Raw genomic sequence first — 21,261 nt, 5'->3', positions numbered from 1 at the left:
CGCTCTGATCGGCACCTGTTATGGACAGGCGCGTCGCTTACCACCAGACGCAAGACTTGTTCGTCCCGTCACTTTCTATCATAAAAAAAGACTATCCAACTACGCATGCAACTAGCTTGAATGTATTTCAACGTATTTTTAAAATGTCAACAGGTATTTTTTATAACACGGAAGCCTAAAGAGATCATATAAAAATGTCTCGTTAACGTACTTCGACTCTGCACTATCTTTTCCACATACGGCTATGTATATATTTATATATATATATATCATTCGATCATTCCACTAAATTTTTAGCCTATTCTGCCTCATCGCAGTTCAAGCCAGACAAATTGACCGCTTTCCGTTCATTGTGAGCAATTTACTGCAATATCGAGGATATATAATTTCCTGTGAACAAAACCTAACAATTGTGCAGTCTAGATTTTAGCTGTATTACGATACATGGCAGGATGACGCCGTTTAACAATTTGGAACAAATTGTCGGTGAACTTTACTTTCAATAAGTACACAAACACACGTTTCACAGTACAGTGGTGTAGGGCCACTATACAGAATTTGTATTGATTTGTCTCAAAAACTTTATTCTTCAATTTAGTGACAGATATTGGATGGAAAACATCTTGCATTGCAGCATTTGTTACGGTTATAAGTGGGACCTATTAAAATTGATAATTTTATATGCTTTATTGACGTTAAATAGACCTTATTAACACTTACAACACGATTCTAGTTAAGTAATGTAAACGAAGTATTGTTCCCTACTCATAAAGGTACACTTCTTTGGTTTCCTGACATTGAGCTAAGAATATAAATCGTACTAAGCCATAAAGAGTATGAAGCAGTGTCGTAGATGTGTTGTCGATAATTTGTACTGTTGTGACCATGTTTTGTTTCATATTATAATAACTTTAAAGCTGTAGGAAAACGTATTGATATAACTTTACTGTCAGGGAAAGTTCGCAAAACTTTTCGAAGACGTGAGAGATCCCCAACCCATATTGGACATCGTGATAGACCATATCTTTAGAGAAAACCCGTGACCAGCATTGGGACGTATTTGGTTTGATGACGAAGATTGCGATCTCGAAAGTCTGCGAATTTTCATAATAAACTAAATGCCAGCGACGACGTACCAAAGATTTCTGTACTATGATTTCTGCGATATGAACATATCTTTGTAGCCCTTTATATCACGTTCTGTTTTCTGTTTGTGATACAGTCCAGTCGTTACCCCGAAATGATAATAAGTTACTATGTTAATTGCGTTCCTAATCTACTGCACTGTATGACTTACAATTATTACTTTGCAAGTGTGTCATAGTTGCAATAGTGCATTTGACGATAATTCCTATTTTCGAAAAGCAGAAGACTTACAACATTTTGTGGTTAAATTTGAGTGACCAGATATTTTTCATCGATAAAACTATCGATAATTTTTTCCACACTATTGCATGCGATAACGCTGGATTGTTACCCTTTACTGCGTAACATAAATTAAGATTGCTTTAGTGCGTACTACTCGTAATTTTACATTAATGAATGAAATAATTACTCTTGTTAAGTGACTTAGGTGAAATTCTATTGTATTTATAAGAATACAGTGATGTTGATTCAGTACCTAAACTTTGACAGATTTAAACATCGAGTATATAAACAGAGAGACGAAATGTCATTTAATGTTTGAAAACTATTCTGCCATATCATTATTGTGACGTGACCACTGCGCTCCGATTGGCCAGCCCGAATTCGAAACAATTGACGGGTGTCGTCAATTGTTTCACTTCAAATCGACCAGTTAACTTGAGCTTCGCTATAATGGACGAAAATTGCAAAATCACATATTTAATATTTAATTACCGATGAAATTTGATTCCGTTTGTTTTGTAATTAGATGTTTGCTGTTTTTCCCCACACAACCTAATGGAACAGCACACCATTGTTCGAGATATTATCCTTATTATAATAAATATAGAATATTTTTGGAATATACGGAGACGTACACACAGGTCAGTTGTTGGCGCTGTACTATTTCAGCTTTCTAATTTGTAATTTCAGTGCAAACGAGAGTTGATATTTATAAGTGATATATCACTGATGAAGAAATCAGGAATGTATGGTCCTTATTTCGTCTCTATTTCTGCTTATATACTCGGTGGATTTAAATAATATTGCCACTTCTTTCCCTCGGTTTTGTTTAAAAAGGACATCGATAATTTTGATCGTTGGGAGTATACAAAATTTATATTTGTGTTTAGAATGCTGTAGGATTTTTAAACAGACAAATCAGATGGCTCGACTACCTTACTCTAAACTATCTCAAAAGTTATTTTAATTTATAATAATTATTTTTAATTTTTTTGTAGTTTAATTGTTGGTTAGCATTAATATATTATTAAAAAGCCGTGGTAGCCTAATGATTTTGTCTACCGCCTCACAAGAAGAGGCCGTGGGCTTAAATCTGGGGTTCCACCTCTGAGTTTTTCGGAATTTATGTGCGAAAAATTTGAAATTTACCATGAGCTTTTCGGTGAACGAAAACATCGTAATAAAACCTGTGAAAAGGTTCACAACCCTCGGAAAACACGGGAAGTCCCCAATCCGCATTGGGCCAGTGTGGCGGACTATGGCCCGGTAATTTTCATACTGCGTCTTCGTGACCCACTCAATAATTTTAAACCCAAGCAGGTTACATTAAATAAAATAATACACATTTTTTGTTAGTAAAAATTTTTTACTAATATTACGAGATGTTTTACTAATAATTCAAAAATTATAAAATTTATTCTTTATTACAGTATCGATTTTTTCAAAGCATTCACCATGAACACGTATACACTTTTCCATTCGTCTAAACCACTTGGAAAATATCTATGAAGTTATAAGCAGGCAAGGCATCTTCGTTGCCTTTAAACCGCTTGCATTTTAATTTATCTTTAATTTTTGGAAAGAGGTAAAAATCACAAGGTGCTAGGTCAGAGGAATATGGCAGGTGAGGCAGGATAGATACATGTTTTGAATGAAAATAATCGAGTGTTCTAGCAGAAGGGTGCGGAGCGGTGTTGTCGTGATGCCAGAGAAGGTGCCGGATTCCTAACTTCGGCCGCTTGTCACACCAAGCTGACAACACTTTTGGGGCACAAACTATGGCATACCATTCGGAGTTAACTGTCCTTTGATCCTCTAGCACTACAGTAGCAATTTTGTCATATAGAAAAATGAGGCGACCATTTGTTTCTGTGTATTTCGTGTACGAAGACATTTCGTTGGCGTCGGCTCCTCTTCAAAGCACCACACAGTGGGCTGTCGCTTTGTTTCAGGGTCATAGTTATATGACCATGCTTCGTCACCTGTCAGTATATCATAAACGATTTTCTCGCCCGGGACGAGTTTATCTATCATAAATTTGCACCAATCCGTGCAGAAAAAAAGCGTGATGTTCTTTCTGCTCATCGTTAAGTTTGTGCAGAACCCATCTTGAACAACGCTTATGGAGAGACAGATGTCCGCGAATAATAGTTTGCAATGCTGCTGATCCAATGCCCAGTTCTCGCTCAAGCTCTACATATGTAATTCGTCGGTTTTCACAAATTACTTTTTCGACTGCTCGAACGTTTTCTTGGGTAACCGCGGTTAGCGGCCGACCAGACTTCGCCTCATCTTCAAAGCTTCCCCGTCCTCTTTTAAATTCAGCAAACCAATTGAAAACTGTAGCTCGTGAACAAGCAGTATCACCAAAAGTTGTGGCTGAAAGTTCAAAACATTCTTGCGGATTTAAATCTTTTTTGTAGTCATAATAAATCATAACACGAAAATCACGTCGAGAGAGCGCCATTGTTGCGAACAAAATTCCCGCCAGATTGTCTCCGAAATATAAAAAATGAATAAAAAAGAATTCGGTTTAATACGTTCCATTTTCAAATTTATTAGCAAATAACCTGCCTTTACGACGGTGTATAACATGCCAGTATCAAACAAGTGATTAAAGAGTATCTAAGTTCTTTTGGCATGACCCTCGTATTTCGGTATCGCCTGTTTAGTGCGAAGTATGGAGCAGCTGCTTATTTTTTACTAAAGAATCCACGTTCGCGATAAATTACGAAAATTTTATCCTGAGGTCTGGTTCCACTTCAACAAGGCGGGAATGTTGCGACCCGGTATTTTATTTTGATGGCCCGGTCAGTAGCGGATTTGCAGTTTTGGCCGCCCTAGGCCCCAGGCCATGTAGTCAGTGCCAGCAATGGTTCAGTAGTTTTTAAGTTTATAGCGATCAGACAGACAAATAGACGTAGTGATGTAGATAAAATGTACGAAAGTAATTTAGGAAGATTATTATTATACGATGCGGTACAGTGCGACCCGCCATAACGTGCATGAGCCTTTACAATATTTAGGCACTACGAGTTATTTCTTGTTATCAGCAGCGGAACGTATAAATGGATTGACCATGATGATAATTCATATTAAACATAATTGGTTGATGAATTCACCATCTCAGTCAGTCGTGATCACGGTACCGTTGTTTTCTTTGAGAAAATAAATATACGTGATTTCGACTCGAAAAAAATACTTTAATTTCCAATGTGAAAGAACTCGATAATTAATAAAACCTTGTACAACAACACCATTTGAATGAAGATCAAACAGATGCCATAACATAACATAACAATGAAGTATATACTGCCTCATGTAGAATGCGATTAGACACATGAACATGTTTATGATGTTTAACTAATTTAATGCAACCTATTTTAAGAGCGATGCAGGTGACGGCGCAGTCAAATATTGATACAGTCAATAACATAAGACTTGTACGTGGGAACGGCAAGTGTTGGATAAATTTCGGCATAGAGTAAAAAGGGTAAGTATTCAGAAGGTACAGACAAGGCACTTATAGTTGCCTACAACTGTGAAGAAACATGTACGCATGCACGATAGGTTACATTTTGTGTCTGGATTAACATCTAAGAGCGTATGCGTGTGATAGTTTGAGATTGCAAAACAAAACTATAGATGCTTAAAACATATTCAATTTCGATTATGAGCAGACATTACAGTAGCTATTTGTGATCAAGAAAACGTATTTATAGAACTAACAATATAACTTTTATTTCGAAATAATAAAAGCTTTAATACCATCCCCAGACTATATTAAAAACTGTAAAAACACAAGAATAGAATACAGTCATTTTTATTTCTATTTATCGCTGTCACAATATGACAATTTAAAATACAACATCAAGGAGTACGGTATTGTGATTGTCACTATAAACAACAATAATAGTAAATATAACAAAATAGTAGGATAGGAAAAGTTAAGTATAAAATATTGTCAAATGTTAATGATGACAAATGGATTTTTATAAAATATGACGAAATGCTTTATACCCGACTGAAACTCCTTTATGTATACATATATTTCGTCGTCGTCTTAGTCTGGTAAATGTAGAAGATAATCATAAAAAATATATGAATTTGAGAATAGCCTAGCCAATTGAACACACAACGTTGCGTTTTAATGACCTATTTCAGTGAAAGATAGGCAAACACCATTCAAGAATTCAAAAGTACAAAGCAAAATTAATAAAACTAAATTCGATTGTCACTACTGTCGCATATTTATTATGCTTTGAAACAGCGAACATTATTAAAAAGACGTGCTCCACATCGTTGTAGACATACGGGAGTCATAAAGATAAAATAAAGTGCAGTATGCGCCACTCAAGGCACTTAAATATAATATCACTTGCGCGAATTTCAATGACATTTTTTCTAAAACTGCTACTATAAAGATAAGGCGACAATGGAATTATGAATTCGGAAACTAAGCTTGTTATATTTAATTTGTTAAGACGTGGAATGTAAGATTAGAATCCAGAGCAGAAGATTATTTGTAGTACCTATGTTACGACCAAGCATAAAATAGTCCTTGAGTACTTTGCTGACAAGAAAATAGTACTGTACAGACTTAAGGATGGCCTATGTCGTGATGTCCACGAAAGATACATAATTATTTTTAAAGTCTGAAAATGTTTTATTTCTAGTTTACTACCGAGTGTTGTCTACAAGAATGTACATATCCTGATATCCTCAACTTCAACCAGATAAGCTAAACCGAAGCCAAGCACGAATGTTCTCTGTAGTGCAAGTGTTCTCGAATAAATGTAGAACATGAAAAGAGTCAGTTTTTTTCGATGCACTGAAGTTGATCACATGTTATTACAAGACTTCCCGCCTCTTTATCCTGTCCTCATTAAGTCAATCGTATAGAGCATATAGAACTCATAACTTTAAAAAAAATTAAAGGGAATCATAAACTGACAGATACGGAGTTCTGTCATCTATACGTCATTCCACTACTCAACCTGTCAAACCACATATCCTTAAAGATCTTAAAGCGTATCCAATTTTAGCAGACACCGAATTCTTAAAGCAAAGTGTCATACAACTCTTCAAGCCTCGTATATTTTTAATAAACAGTATCCTGGCATGCTTAACGGATACGGTTAATCTGACAGGTTGTACGGTCGGATGTTTTGACAGCGAACCAATTACCTGCCACTTTGTTTGTCGGCTGTTCCCCGCATTCACATCCTGAGCATTTGAGGAAGAGGGGACTGGGTAACCAGGACTGGATAGCGCTGGATGGGAATCATGTAGTTCTCATAAATGTTTGGAACTCATTTTCCAACTGAGTCGATCGTTTTACTCAATTTTACATATAGGATTTCCTGTAAATCATGATTAATACTGAAGGCCTAAAAGCAAAAACTTTGGACCTGATAAAATCCGAAATTGTTGGGCGCCTCAAGCGGAAAAAACTTTGCAGTAGGTACTTTGTTTGGATACTGATCCTGAATGAAATTATATATTCATTTCACGATATAAAATATAAGCGCCAATGTGCATACTTGGATTGTAACACAAGCCAACAATGAAATATTTCCAAGTACAGCTGAATGGGACAGGGTCAGCCGCAGCCGCGTCAATGCATGCACTGTTCTTTAACTGCGGAGATCGCCGGAACGCACAAGTTACATTATGGTTTCACTGCTCATGTTGTTTAGGGGGATTTTGAATGCCATGAGTTTACAGTGACAGTATGTAAAGTGCTTGTTTACAAGACGTTACTTTTTCTTGTGATCGCTGGGGCGCACAAATTGCCCATAGAACCTCAAGAATTTTGACAAATATGTAACGCGGACAGCGACAACTGCCACTGTAAAATCATGGTCAATGCACAACTCATATAGAAAATCAGAAGTCACTTTGATGGTTTGGAAACAATGCTCATTAAATACCCTAGAACCTTGTCACTTGATGATTTAAATATATTATTTGTGTTTCGTTTATTAAACTCAAACTAAATGCGTATCATATAAACTACCTTCTTTGACTTTGCAACCTCATGCGCATAAATAAGTTAGTAGACATTACCGTACGTAAACAAGGTACAAGTGTTGATGGATACAACTAGGTATGTCGTCACATCGTAAAAATCCCAGATGGTAATATCAAGATGAAATTTCTAGACATGCGACGATTTTTCTATTTACAGATGATAATAGTCGACACTTTTAATCAATAATTATGTTTTTTTAATTAAGTACACATTTGCTTATTAGATATTGAGTCATAAGGGGAAATCATAACCGGAAAACACTTTAAATAAGTAATGTTAAAAACGACTACGTATTTCTTTTGAATTTACAAGCCATGAGAAACCTGAGCAAAACAAATTATTTCCACAAAATATAATTTTGAATATATTTTGAATCATAAATGGTGAATGTGCCTTAAAATTGAGAGAAATGCTTTCTTGACGATTTATCACTTTAGTGAGGCTCCAAATAGACAACATAATTAATTATGTATATTGGATGTCTATAAAATTTGATGTAAATGGTGTTTTGTGCAACAAAAGTGTGTTATAGTAACGACAGAACTAAAAAAAATTTCATTGCATTCATAATAAACATGTATGGAAATAAAATTAGTAATTAATAAGTAATAGAACAAGACAATACAAACTACAAGAAAAAACGTAATTTGCACATAAATTTTATGGTAATTTTATGAACATTTTCCCGATTAAATAAATCGTCGTTCAAAGAAGTCGTTGTAAAAGTCAAGGTCGTAGGTAAAATTTAAGGCATATATGACAGTATTGTGAAGTTAAAATGTTATTCTTTGACTGTTAATGAGAATATTGGCCGCTGACTGCTTCTGCTTATGCGTTAGACATTGTAAAGTAGCTTCTTTAGCATTGTGTTAACTCTATTATGATTATAGTACTTACTAGGGATGTACACAAGATACCTGCCAGACACAGCATATACGTCTAAAACAACTATTTAGTATGTATTTTAATTTAATGTGTACTTTTGTATGATCAGAAATTCATATTCTATGAAGGCCATGCTCTTTTAGACTTATTTTTTAATATGCACTTAATGTTCTTTAATCTACTACCCTAAAATAGAGGATATTTTTTTTTAATCAACTCTGTTTACTTACTCGGGAGATACTCAGTTGACATTAGCAGATATAACTGATGTGAGATGAGACATTATTAGGTTGATCTCAAATTTGGGAATTCCTTATACCATGAGAAACCAAGAACACCAGAACCAATTTAGAAAAGTTTACAAAATTGGTTGTACATTCTCATCAAGCGCCCAGTGCTAACCACTACGCCACTGAGATCATCAAAAAGTAATGTGGCTTGCTATCAGATTGTATTTTAAATTTTATTCTTATGCAACAGACTATTGCAGCTATTATATAATACGAATAATTACCTACATTTACAAACAGCTGCTCATTTGTGTATGTTGGTAAAAAAATTATACCTTGTGTCTTGTGTGTCTTCGGAAAAACAACGTCAAGGTCAATCACTACAAACAATGTTGTCAGTTTTATTTACATGTATTGTTGATATTTTTGTTGAGAAACGCTTGTAATATTTTTTTATTATTTTTTTTAATTATAATTTAGACCCATTATGTAAAATGATGAAAATACTTTAATTAACAGCCACATAAATATAATGTAAAAATATATAATAATATTACCACTAAAAAATTTAAGGTATCGTAAAAAAACTTACCGCAAAACAGAATAGCGAAATCGAAGATAATTTTTCGCAACAAAAACTTGGATTCACGGTCCACGGTTAAAGAATGGGTACGGGAGTTCGCTTTGCGTTCGTTTCTCTCCATTTTAGATTAGTGCCCAACCGGATTTCAAAAGAAATTATAAAGAAAACCACAAATACACAATACGATTCAAATGTTACGAAATAAACGTCAAGCCAGGGAGAATCGTTCATAAACACAATTCACGTCAACTACGAGACGCATGCGCGCGCCGACTGCACCGGCCGAGAAATGTCAAACCATGCGGTGCGTTTACGGAGCCTACTATTTTACTCAGGCGGTAAGTCGTTGTTATTAAACGGCTGATAACGCGTTTCGCAATTGTGGTGATTTTTGCTTTCGATATGTTATACAGGGTCAAGAGCGCCTCACGTCTGATATTTAAGATTTAAATTGAACTTTAAGCTACGGTAAGAACGGTGTAAAGTGTCAAGTTTTATGCTCTTTATTGTACTATAACTATTGTTAATTCCTTGCTACACTATTTGCCCGTGTTATAGGTACACGTACGTGGTATTGATGTGTCTCTTATAGGGATAAGGCCATGAGCAATCTACCATGCTGATTCAATGTGCGAAATCTATTAACAAGGGCACATCTGTCTATCAGCGTAGCGTAATCCGTGGTCTGTGGTATATTCGATATTTCTGTTTTATGAGCGACATAGATGTCATAATAAGCAACTGGAATCTCAAGATAAGCAGCAATGTATTCATGTACACCTGTTAATCACTAACGTATTATTTACTCTACAATTATTATTATCACCTACAAATGCTCCTTTATTGTGTTTAGTTATGTTTACTTACTCCTCTAATTTAAAAAATCTATCTACGTACGACTCGATTTTGTTACTAAACAAACGATGTAAAATTTACATATTTTGTATCGTTCAGATAACCAACAGTAGATACGACGCTACACGACAAAAGGTCCTTTTAATCCCATTTAAACTAACTTTTTTTGAAGGCACACAAAGGCAAAGGTATGCCGCTACCGTGGAAATAGGTAGCCGTCACCAGTGGATTTAATATTTACCCAAGATTTTGAATTATGTTTTTAAGCTTTTTATTAATGGTGACATTTGTATCTATATCTTAGAGTCTTAGAAGGTAAGCGCAACTGATTCACCTTAAAACTGTTTTTATTTTTTCTATTTTTATGAGTGATGGGATGAACAAGCAGCAGTTGCAATGCCAGTCAGAACTGAGGGGACTGCCACTGCCCTCTTCACCCTCAGACATAAGTTGACAAGTCCCGTAATTATGCCTGTAATTAGATGTTACAAACCCAATTTTATCAGTACTCTCACCCTTCAAAACCGGAACGTAGTAAAGCTCACATTATTTGCTTGGCGGCAGTAATAGGTAAGGTCGCAGTACTTCACAAGGAGCTCTAACTGCGTTTAAAATGCTCTAGCACACTTGTATTAAACATTGGGATTTTGTTATATTTATTTTATTACAAGTCTGGGCAATATTTAAATTATTTGTAATTTTAATATGTAGATATATATATGTGTTTCAAATGCCAGTATGCGTGTTTTGTATAAATTATGTATTTCAGGTACTACGTAAAAAATAATTTTGTAATTAGTCTTGCAACCTGGTAGTAATGTATTTTGTATATAATAATTAAGGATCGGAACAGGTAGAGTTTTCTTACTTAAACTTCGAGGAACATAGACAGAAAATGGAGACTACCTCACGACAATATTTTTTAGGTCCTGGACCTGTTCGGGATTCGGGAAATCACATAAGTACATTAAAAATTGACGTAATTGGGGACAGGCAGGTACACTATATTTGTCTTAACTTTGCGACATAGTGGGTCGGATCAGCGATATTGCGGACATTGGATTTTTTTCACGATACCTCTCTAAAAAAATGCCAATCGAGAGATTCTATTGTCCTAATTAAATATTGTTATATCATATTTTGCCATAAATCAAATAGTTTAGTAGAAAAAAAATAAAATGTATATTTTTTTGTATGGGACTGTACCTTTAGTGCCATTGTTACAGTCTTACTCGATCCAGTCTTGGAATTACTATTTCTGTGGTGTCGGCGTAAGCGTAGTATCTAATAATGATTGTAATAACAATTTGTATTTCGAAAAAATGAGGTCAGAATAAACTGTTCTGTATTTTATATTTTCAACACACGTCTTTTGTATTTCGTATTTAAAATATTTATACGAAAGTATTTTTAATTAATATGTTATATAAGACGCTGTGTATTTTGCTCGGCCTTGACTACAAGTAATATTTAGAACTTATAAGTACCTATAATTATGTAACATTATAAATGTGCAATTTATAATAATTTTAGATATCTAAAAATAAATTGTTCACAAAACATTGCACAAAACTCATTGTAGGTATACGATAACAGAAGGAAAAATATGAACGAAAGAATAGAAACATGCCTGTCAGGGACTCCCATTTGAAGCAGCACACTCTATTACGACATCTGAGGATTGCACCCAACCCCAGGACCAGCTCGTCTCCACGAGACGCGGGCTTGAGACGACCACAGGAAAAAAAACGGTATTTTTTGTTGAAATTATTGCCGTACTGTATTGTTTTGAAGAACACAATGCCATAAGAAAAATGTTATGGAGGGAATACAGGTACATCATTATAATCATCCTTTCAGCCGAAAGACGTCCGCTGCTGAACATAGGCGTAGGCTAGGCCATAGGCCCCAAAGAATGCCACAATTTGTCCTGCGCTGCGCTGTGGACTTAAGTTTTGCAATTCTTTAGGCTGTCGGTTACTCTCGTTCCTTTGCGGGTATCCTCATTACTGATTCGACCTCAGACTGTAACTCCGATAATAGCCCTCTCCATTGCCCTTTTGTGTGACCTTGATGACTGCAAAGCATAAAGTGGTTCGAATAGCAAACAGAATTAATTGAATTCTTTATATAACTTTATTATCCTTTAAACCAGTCAATGAAGTAAAACAACCCTGAAGGAAGGCTTGTATTGCCCAATTTGTGTAGGTATATTTACTTGGAGATAAATTACTTCGTTATTTATTGGTAAAATACAGTAATAAAACCCCAAAAGTATGATGTAACTTGCGAGAACATTGGTCAAACAAAGTAGATAATAATAGTTAAGTCATGCATGTTTTTAGATTAAAAACCGTGCAACACTAAACGAATAAGCTATCCGATAAGAGAGTACCTACGTAAAATTAAGATCCAAAGAAATTGTTTATTGCATATTTCTTTATTTTCAATATATACTGCAATAAAATGCACTGGGTAGGTGCCTGGCTACCGGAAATCACATTGTGGAGATTGTTAAAAAATACGAGGATAGTACAAAAAAGTCAAGACGTCTATGTAACGTAGGTACCTCCTCGTTGATCAAATGATATTGTGTGGGAATCTTGAGAAATCTGAAATTAATTTTTGGTAAAAATAAATTTTTTTTGGTAAATGCAAAAATAAACTTTTGTAAAAACGAAGTTTGGCTTTCAGTTGCGCCATCTATTAATATGTGTTAGAACTAACTGGTGAGCGACTAAAGTATAAACGGTGAATCAGGAAATTACCAACTCCACGTAGTATATACGATCAAGTTTTAGTAAGATCCGCTAGGTGTCATTGTGAGCGTTGCCATTAGTACATATTTGTGTCGATAGATGTCGCTGCTTGAACCTGAAAAAGTAAATTAAAGTAGAACTTGGTTCACAGCACAACGGCTCGACATGTGTTTAAAATTATTTTGTTTCTAACAATGTTTTAATGTTTTTTCAGAAATAAATCTTCTCGTACTTGCCTTCGTCCTATCATGTCCTACACAATCAGATGTTTAGGACATCCAATGGAGTAGGGGTTTGTAACTATATTTTGTCTATATTTCTATGTATTAACCTATTAAATATCTAGGTATTTTGAATTGAAGGGTTCGTCCATGGTTCGCTAGAGTGTGACGGAGGCCTCTCCCAAGCTCTGTATTTACTCTACCGCTCTGCTGTGATGGGATACTATAGATTGGAAATATTATATTTTAAAAATAACTGCCTGAAGTAATAAAAACAATATTTTTTAAATCCCTATTAAACAGCATAAAATATTCCCCTCGTGACTATACATAATAAAACGGGGTATTATGTATATTAAATTACTTTAACCCCCCGAATTTTCTGGAGAATATTGTTAAAAGTAAAATACCTATTCATATTATATGCAGGTCAAGGTAATGTGTTACTATGCCAAGTTTAGTAACAATAGAGCTCCTTGTGAAAGAGTTCATCTAGGGAAATGCTGCCACCTTATATATTTCTGCCGTCAAACAGCAATGTCAGTATTACTGTGTTCCGGTTTTGAAGTTTGCGTTCCGGTGCTGGTGAAATTACAGGCAGATAGGATTGATAAATCCCACTTACGCCTCAGGGTGACGAGCGAAGTGGCAGTGCCCCCTCAGATCTTTGCGATTTTAAGCTCTGAGTGGCACTGCAACTGTTATGGACAGGCTGGCTTACCTTCAGGTGCACGAATTGTTCGTCCCGTCACTTGATATTATAAAAAGAAAATTCAGCTACGTCAAAAAAAAATTAAAATAATCCTGTCACTGATAGGTGGAATACATCTTATAGGGTGGAAAAAAAATAAAGAATACATGCATAACATGCCAATTTTTTTTTTATGGAAATCTATGGTACATGTACTTTTAATGATTTTTTTTAAATATCATTAAGGCTTTGGCAAAGCCATCAGCCTAAACATGAAGTTTAATTATGTTTCTGTAAATATGGCCGCCACAAAGAGGATAGGCAATTTGACGCGGCGTGCTTGGATTGAACGGGGATCCTGGTGACCTGTATTACAGGTATCTTTATGCCTATCTCAGGCACCAGTCTCTCGCAAATAAGGTTGAATATTAAACTCATTAGTCAGTAAGCATCTTTTGTTTAAACTATTCACCTTGTATGTTGAGAGAAAATAAAATAAATTATTATTATTATATTATTATTGACTCGGGATTCCGTAACACGGGTCGATACGGGTATTTTAGTTCGAGATTCGTATAATTTCGCGTTTTAATCTTCGATTAAGGCACAATAGCACTATCCTATTCCACTTTAAACTAGATTTTACAAAATAATTGAAAGTCAAAATAAAAACGACACTTTTCCCTCCAAAAGGTCCAGAGCGAATCTACTTTTAATGATAGCCTACAGACTAGTACCTACTTTACCCAAGTAGGTACGGTACCTACAATAGAATAGATTTAGTATAAAGTACCTACTTGTGTACATGGAAAGCAAGCACAAAGTTTGCGTTAGGCTGTAGGCGGATAATCCGGCTCGGCCGCTTAGTGCTTATCTTTTGAATTGAAATGTTTGTTCGCCGGATTCGGGGGATGTAGAAAATCTCTTCAAAGAGATCAGTTTGGCTTTCTTGGGTAATATGTTTTATCTAAGAATTAAGTAGATATATGTAGGTATTTTGGAAGCTTTACGTAAACTGTTAATAATGTTAGCTTTCACGTTTGCGTGTTTGTAGTTTGTAAGTAGGTGCAGAGCTACCTATAAATTAGTCACCTACTCGTAATATGAACTCGGATCAAATGTTAAAAAAGTTAGAATAACAATCAGAGTTAGTACGTACATTTTTAAGTGTATGTTTTTGTTTTTGGATTTTTTCTTAATTTTTACCCATATTTATTTGGGTAGGCAAAGGTATGTACCATACAGCCACTGCACTGATATCCATTGTAAAGTTTTACTTCTTGTGATTATTGTTTCAGGAATTTTTATAAAACTTTGCCGTTTTCGAGATTGGGTGTTGTAAATTATTGATTTTGTTAAGAATTTAACTTGGTTTTAACCGTCGTGGCATTAAGTAGGAACATTGTTAAATTCTTTGCAACATTGTTGTTATGTTATGTAGTGGCAGCGCCGTTCAGATCTTTGCGATTTAAAACTCTGAGCACTGGAACTGTTTATGGGTAGGCGTGCTGCTTACCACGCCCATGCGAATTTGTAATGTCAGTATTCTAATCTAGTGTGGTAGTCGGTTACAATAGACATAAAACCTATTTTTATGGCATGACATTCTGGGTATTGTTGGAATTATGTCGAAAAAGGAATTGTTTAAAAAAAAGTATACTTTTAACCGACTTCAAAAAAGGAGGAGGTTCGATTGTATTTTTTTTGTGTGTTTGTTACGCGGCCACTTGTGAATCGATTTTGATGATTTTTGTCCCATTTAAATTTGAAGAAAATATGCCATCTCTAAGGGTGGCAAACTAGGGGATGAATCCGGTTTGGCGCACTTTCCGTCAACCGATTTAAATAAAACTTATAACAGCAAACAGATGTAATTTCAATAAAACAGCCGATAAGCAAATTTTAAGGTCGGTTTTTTTTAATATACCTACCTAAAGGTAATAATTATTGTAAATGTCTTTTCTTGTATCAATTGTGATTTTAATCAGTAACCGTACGTAAGATATTTTCTGACTGTGGACGGAGGGAGGTATTTTACCGTGCACCCCTTGTAATATCACCGTATTAATATTTTTCAACATCCTATTTATCCATTTTAATGCTTATCTTATCTTCGGCTTTGTGTACAACGAAAAATTATGATTGACATTCAAGATTGTCTGAGTGCATAAAAAAAGCTGATAAACAAAAGATTATGGAAATTTCTGTGCTCTGGGTTGTATTGAAATTAAAAAGTCGGCGATCATTAGACGATTTCATGACTTAAACTAAAAAAGTTATTATTTAAGTGAATATTAGACGAAAAATTGATTCCCTATCGATGCGCAACTGTTTTTTCTGTTTTTTATTTTTATTTTTTCACTGTTTGGTACATTTGCGCGAGCAAAACTTTACAATCAAATATTTTTTACGTGACTTTTGACCTCAATTATCTCAGTTCACATATCGAAATTCTAAATTTGAGCTTCGACACGACATATAGAATTGTATTTCTTATGCCATTTTCTAATTTCATGCTTATCGGTTGAGGTATTCCTGAACAATTCCTTTCATACATTGTGCACTAGAGTGGATACCGGAAAGCTTTGCTCCCTGTGCTTCGAAGAATTGTAGCAGTTCATTTTTTCTAAATGAAGAGCGGTGGTGAAGGGTTCAAATAATATCGGCTTGCCTAAGGAACTTCTACTCCAATTTGGTATTCTATTGGTACGGTGTTATATTGGCGCTTCGGTCACAATTTGGCGGAAAAAAAAAATGCCGCGCTGATGAACAGAATGCACGGGAGCTGTTACGGCATTTTGAAAGCAATTCTGCCGCCCGCTAACTAAAACGCGGCTTAGTGATATGTGATCAAATATCCGTTTTAAACTGCATAGAGCTCAAAATTATCTATTTTCATAGTTAAAGTTAGTTAACGTATTGGATATATCGGAACTGACTATGATGGTGCTTAGCTAAAATATCTTTAAACAATTTCAATATTCTATAACCTAACCTCCGGTTAAAATAAAACGACCTCAAAAGTCATTCATCCCCTAGTTTGCCATCCTTAGAGGTGGATGATTTTCTTCAAAATGAAATGGGACCATTATGGAGATATCCTCTTTCCAACAAAAAAAGAATCATGAAAATCGGTTCACAAACACCGGAGTTATCGCGTAACATACATACGAAAAACAAAAAACATACACTCGAATTGAGAACCTCCTCCTTTTTTTGAAGTCGGTTAAAAACTGGGTTATGGTTTCTCATAATATCTCAAAAATTATTTTGTATGATTATTTTGTAGGATGTGGAAAGTCGTACAGAGGCCAATTCCGTTATTAGTTACGAGTATTGATTATTAATCTACGCTAAGCTCTACTAACATTAAAATGCACCTTTAAATGTCGTCTGAAATATACGTATAAATAATAGTAATTACAATATTATTGAAAAGAAAATGGATTCTCGTATTGCAATTTTGTTGCGTACCTCCTAAATCGACTTAGAGTTGTAGAGTTGTAGAGAGTTGTAGATTTCGGGTGTTTTCCTTTAATAAGTATCTCTTTGTATCTATTTGTTTCTTTGAGTCTAGCTTTTTGTGTGAAAAACAGACCACAAACTCCCTCAGTTTTAAAGCGACGATGGCTCGTATTTGTCTCATCATCAACAGATACACTTGCGACTGCTGTGCACGATTCTCTTTTAGGGAATGGGTTCAGGGCTAAGATCGCAACGCTGACTCAATGCGGGTTCACGCGACTTCCAAGTGTTATGATTGTGTTGAACCTTCTTCTACATGCAGGTTTCGACACGATGCTTTACTTTGTCTAAAACTATTAAACATCTAATATCAGACATCTGTTTACCATATCGTTGGGATACACTACATCATCGCAGCACAGAAGTAAGCCATGCTGACCGTATTACTAGTGACTGCTGTATGCTGAACTGTGACTGGGATATCTATGTCTGCCATAGTGGTGAAAGAATTAGCCAATGGGCAATGGTACTCCATGATTGTTGCTCAGGGTACTCAGGGTACCAATTTCTGCCGCCAAGCAGTGATGTGAGCATTACTACGTTCCGCTAAGGAAGTTGAAGAGTAAGAGACAGGCACATGGGACTTGTCAATTTATGAACGAGTGAAGTGGCAGTGCCCCTCGAATCTTTGTGATTTACAGTTCTGAGTGGCACTGCAACTGTTATGGACAAGCGTGTCGCTTACCAGGCGCACGTCAATCGGTGTAATAAAAAAAAATGTCTATAATAAACCAGATGTCTTGTTGTTTACAGAAACCACGTGTACCTACCTACGGCTTGCGCAACAAGGTCTTTTTTTGTACTTGATAAATACTTTTGGCGCAATCAATTTGATTTACCTAGTTTAATATATTTTTCACCTCACTAGCTCGAAAAGGCTTTCTTTCTCATATGTTTCTCATTAGAAAACTAGACTGGACGACGGACCTATGTTTTTCTTTCGACGAAAAAAAAACATACTGATACGTTCAACTACGCGATTTGTCGTATATTATTTATATAAATCCGTTGGTACATTTTATTGTTATTATTCTTAACATTAAATTGACAACGATGACTAAATTTGCTTATTATTTATTTTCGTTGTATGAATGAATAAAACTGATTTATTATAGTTCAACTGTTTTTCTTTAATCTACCATTTTCCTCGCTATAGGCTAGTGAGGTGAAAAGTTATGTGTTTCGCTCGGCAGCAAAGTTGTTTGCGTTTCGTGTCTTGAAATCCTCGGTACGCTGAGGATTCTATTTTTAATCGACTTAGAAAAGGAGGAGGTTCTCAAGTCGACTGTGTATTTTTTTTGTACGTATGTTACGCGATAACTCCGGTATTTGTGAACCAATTTTCATGATTCTTTTTTGTTGGAAAGAGGGTACCTCCATAGTAGTCCCATTTCATTTTGAAGAAAATTATCCACCTCTAAGGGTGGCTGATCACGCATGAACACTCGTTTTTATAAATAGCGCCTAAATTTTACTTAAGTAGCAATTATTTTAATGGTTGGTTTTGCTATTCTCCTATCCAAGGCGTTTTTCTCTCTCAATATACTTTGAGTAGTGAGAACCGATTTTTATTATCTCCTGTGTCAAGTCCTGTATAGTGGCGAACTAGGGGATATTTCAATAAAACTTGTCAAATACTTAGATGTAATTCCACGTACTTTTGAGGTCGGTTTTTATATTATATATTAGACTCCTTCGTTTACTCAGGCTTCAATACAAGCACTCGTGTCAAACAACAACTGTGCAGTTTTTCTTCTTCCTACTTATATCATTTATCATTATAATTAAGTACCTACGTACCGACGTACCCAATTGTAACGACTAAGTACCTACCCATAAGTATAGGTAAGTACATATTTCTTACATCGTCACAATTGTAGTAGCCCAACAGAACGTTTGCTTCTCAATTCTAGAGGTCTACGGTTCAATTCTCTGTCGGGACATAAACTTACGACTTCAATTTCGTAGTTAAGTGTATTTGTGACCGTTTAGTAGCAATGCCTCTCGGTAACAGTGAAGGAAAACATTGTGATGAAAAGTACTGAAAATATATTATTGACATTTTTTTTATAACATCAAGTGACGGGACGAACAAGTCGTGCGCCTGATGGTAAGCTACACGCCTGTCCATAACAGCTGTGCCACTCAGAGCTTTAAATCGCAGAGATCTGAGAAGCACTGCCACTGCGCCCGTCACCCTGAGACGTAAGTTGACAAGTCCCGCGTGCCTGTAATTTCACCAATACCCTTACCCTTCAAAACCGGAATATAGTAATAGTAAGAAATAACTCCACTATAGGTAATTATGAAGTTCATCCGTTTAGGTACTTAACTAAATGTAAACAATTTTGAGATGTCTATTTAATGAAATATACATTTATAAAATGATTTTTACTTACTTTCAAATGTAAAATACAAATACTTAGCTTCATATGAAATTGCATGCCTATTTTTTTATCCCTATTGATTTGTAAAGCATATGTTTCAATAAAAGATACATCAAGATTGTTTACATTTAGTTAAGTACCTAAACAAATGGACTATAGTTTTTATTATGAAGCTGCAGTGAAAAAGGTTCTAAAATCTCTCACTAGATGTAACTAGCGGCGGAGAATGTCGCAAAATCCAGTACAAAGATCCTTAACAAAAACACATAGAATTTTATGGATAGGCGTGTAGCTTAGGTATCACCGGGCGCGTAGGTCAATGCGCACGACATATTCGTCACTTGGTGTTATAAAAAAAACTTGACTCGTAGTTCAATTGTTAAGAGTAAGCAATACTACGAAGCAGTACGGTCGTGGGTTCAAGTCTCATCGGGTCCAAAAAGGTTTCTATGTGTTCGATTTTTGTATCAATAATCGTAATAAAAACTTGCTGAAAATGTTCACAAACGTGTGAAGTCCACAACCCGAATTGGGGAATAATCCATCTCCTTAGGGGAGATCCGTTCTCAACAGTGGACCGTGTAATGGGTTGATAATATAAATGATGATGTTACATATCGTACACTAAAAAAGTGTGATCGAAATGAACTAAATATTGTTTAAGGTGGTAATGTAATTTGTTACCTTTTGAGTGTGTTCTTTTTTATAACACCTTACTACGGGACGAACTAGTCGTGCGCCTGGTGGTAAGCGACATGCCTATCCATAACAGTTGCAGTGCCATTCAGAGTTTTAAATCGCAAAGATCTTAGGGGTAGTGCCTCTGCGCCAGTCGCCCTGAGACATAAGTTGACAAGTCTCATGTGCAGTAATTTCACCAGCACCCTTAGCCTTCCAAACCGGAACGCAGTAATGCTCACACTACTGCTTGGTGGCAGTACTTCCCTGGACGAACTCTTTTACAATAAACTCTACTGCTACTAGATTGCAACAACAAACACAATGATTGCTGTAACAATTTTAACTACCTATCTATGCATTTACTAATGCTGTGATTAATTCTATCAAGAATCGCGATCGGCGACATCACTTAATTAAAATCCAGTTTTTTAGTGTGTGTAAGTTGCTACCAAAATAAAATTGCAAAACAACAAAATCTTTATACAATTGGCAAAATTTCTAGCTCCAACAAACAACTGGCTCAAAATTCCTTCATTACTGACAACAATGCCTACAAACGGCTACAAACAAATAACTCCGTCCAATTTAAATAACAAGCTCGCAAAGCTGAAAAACAACCCGTAACCGAAGTTGGGAATAAATTAGCAACCCCCTTTAACCCCCTCCTCCCCTACCTCAATGTGTACATTGTGCAAAATATTATTTGCCTTGCCAGACAATAATAGGATCTATTGCCACGCCCTGACATGTTAGCTTTGGGGAACTCCGCCCAAACTGCTTCGTTACCCCATTGGCTGGTATTATCTTCTGTTTCTCTTTCATCTATGTTCTGCCTCGTTCCCGCGTGTAGCTTTTCCCTCAACGCCCGAGGGGTAAATGTTTTGGTAGGAAACATATACGAGGGTTTTTTAGAGCTTCGTTCGTATTGTCAACGCGTTTCAGGAATATTTTTTACGCGAGTTTTATTTGAAGATGTCTACCTGAATGGAGTATTAGAATTCTCTATATGAGATTTTTTTCAATAGCATCACGAAGTCTTTTA

At 35.6% G+C, this 21,261-nt stretch overlaps 1 protein-coding gene and 1 long non-coding RNA gene across 2 annotated transcripts in view; both read right to left on the bottom strand.

The window, feature by feature from the left end:
* The window catches only part of LOC113230773 (putative phosphatidate phosphatase), a 106,441-nt gene extending 97,061 nt beyond the window's left edge, over positions 1-9,380 (bottom strand). Inside the window, exon 1 of the mRNA XM_026464859.1 lies at positions 9,110-9,380. Within this exon, the coding sequence (XP_026320644.1) occupies positions 9,110-9,221 (112 nt within the window). The 5' untranslated portion in view covers positions 9,222-9,380. The remainder of the gene's footprint in view (positions 1-9,109) is intronic.
* Positions 9,381-12,435: 3,055 nt separating this feature from the next.
* On the bottom strand, positions 12,436-13,775 carry LOC113230647. The gene is made up of 3 exons (XR_003310519.1): positions 13,657-13,775; positions 12,724-12,829; positions 12,436-12,567 (listed from the first exon to the last, which is right to left on the bottom strand). It is a non-coding gene; the product is annotated as an uncharacterized LOC113230647 (long non-coding RNA).
* Between the last annotated feature and the right edge of the window lie 7,486 nt (positions 13,776-21,261).

Source organism: Hyposmocoma kahamanoa, unplaced genomic scaffold, assembly GCF_003589595.1.
Source record: "Hyposmocoma kahamanoa isolate Upper Pololo Valley unplaced genomic scaffold, ASM358959v1 64, whole genome shotgun sequence".
NCBI classification, from domain to species: domain Eukaryota; kingdom Metazoa; phylum Arthropoda; class Insecta; order Lepidoptera; family Cosmopterigidae; genus Hyposmocoma; species Hyposmocoma kahamanoa.
The sequence above is the reverse complement of the archived record's forward strand: the minus strand, read 5'-3'. Positions and strand labels throughout refer to the sequence as shown.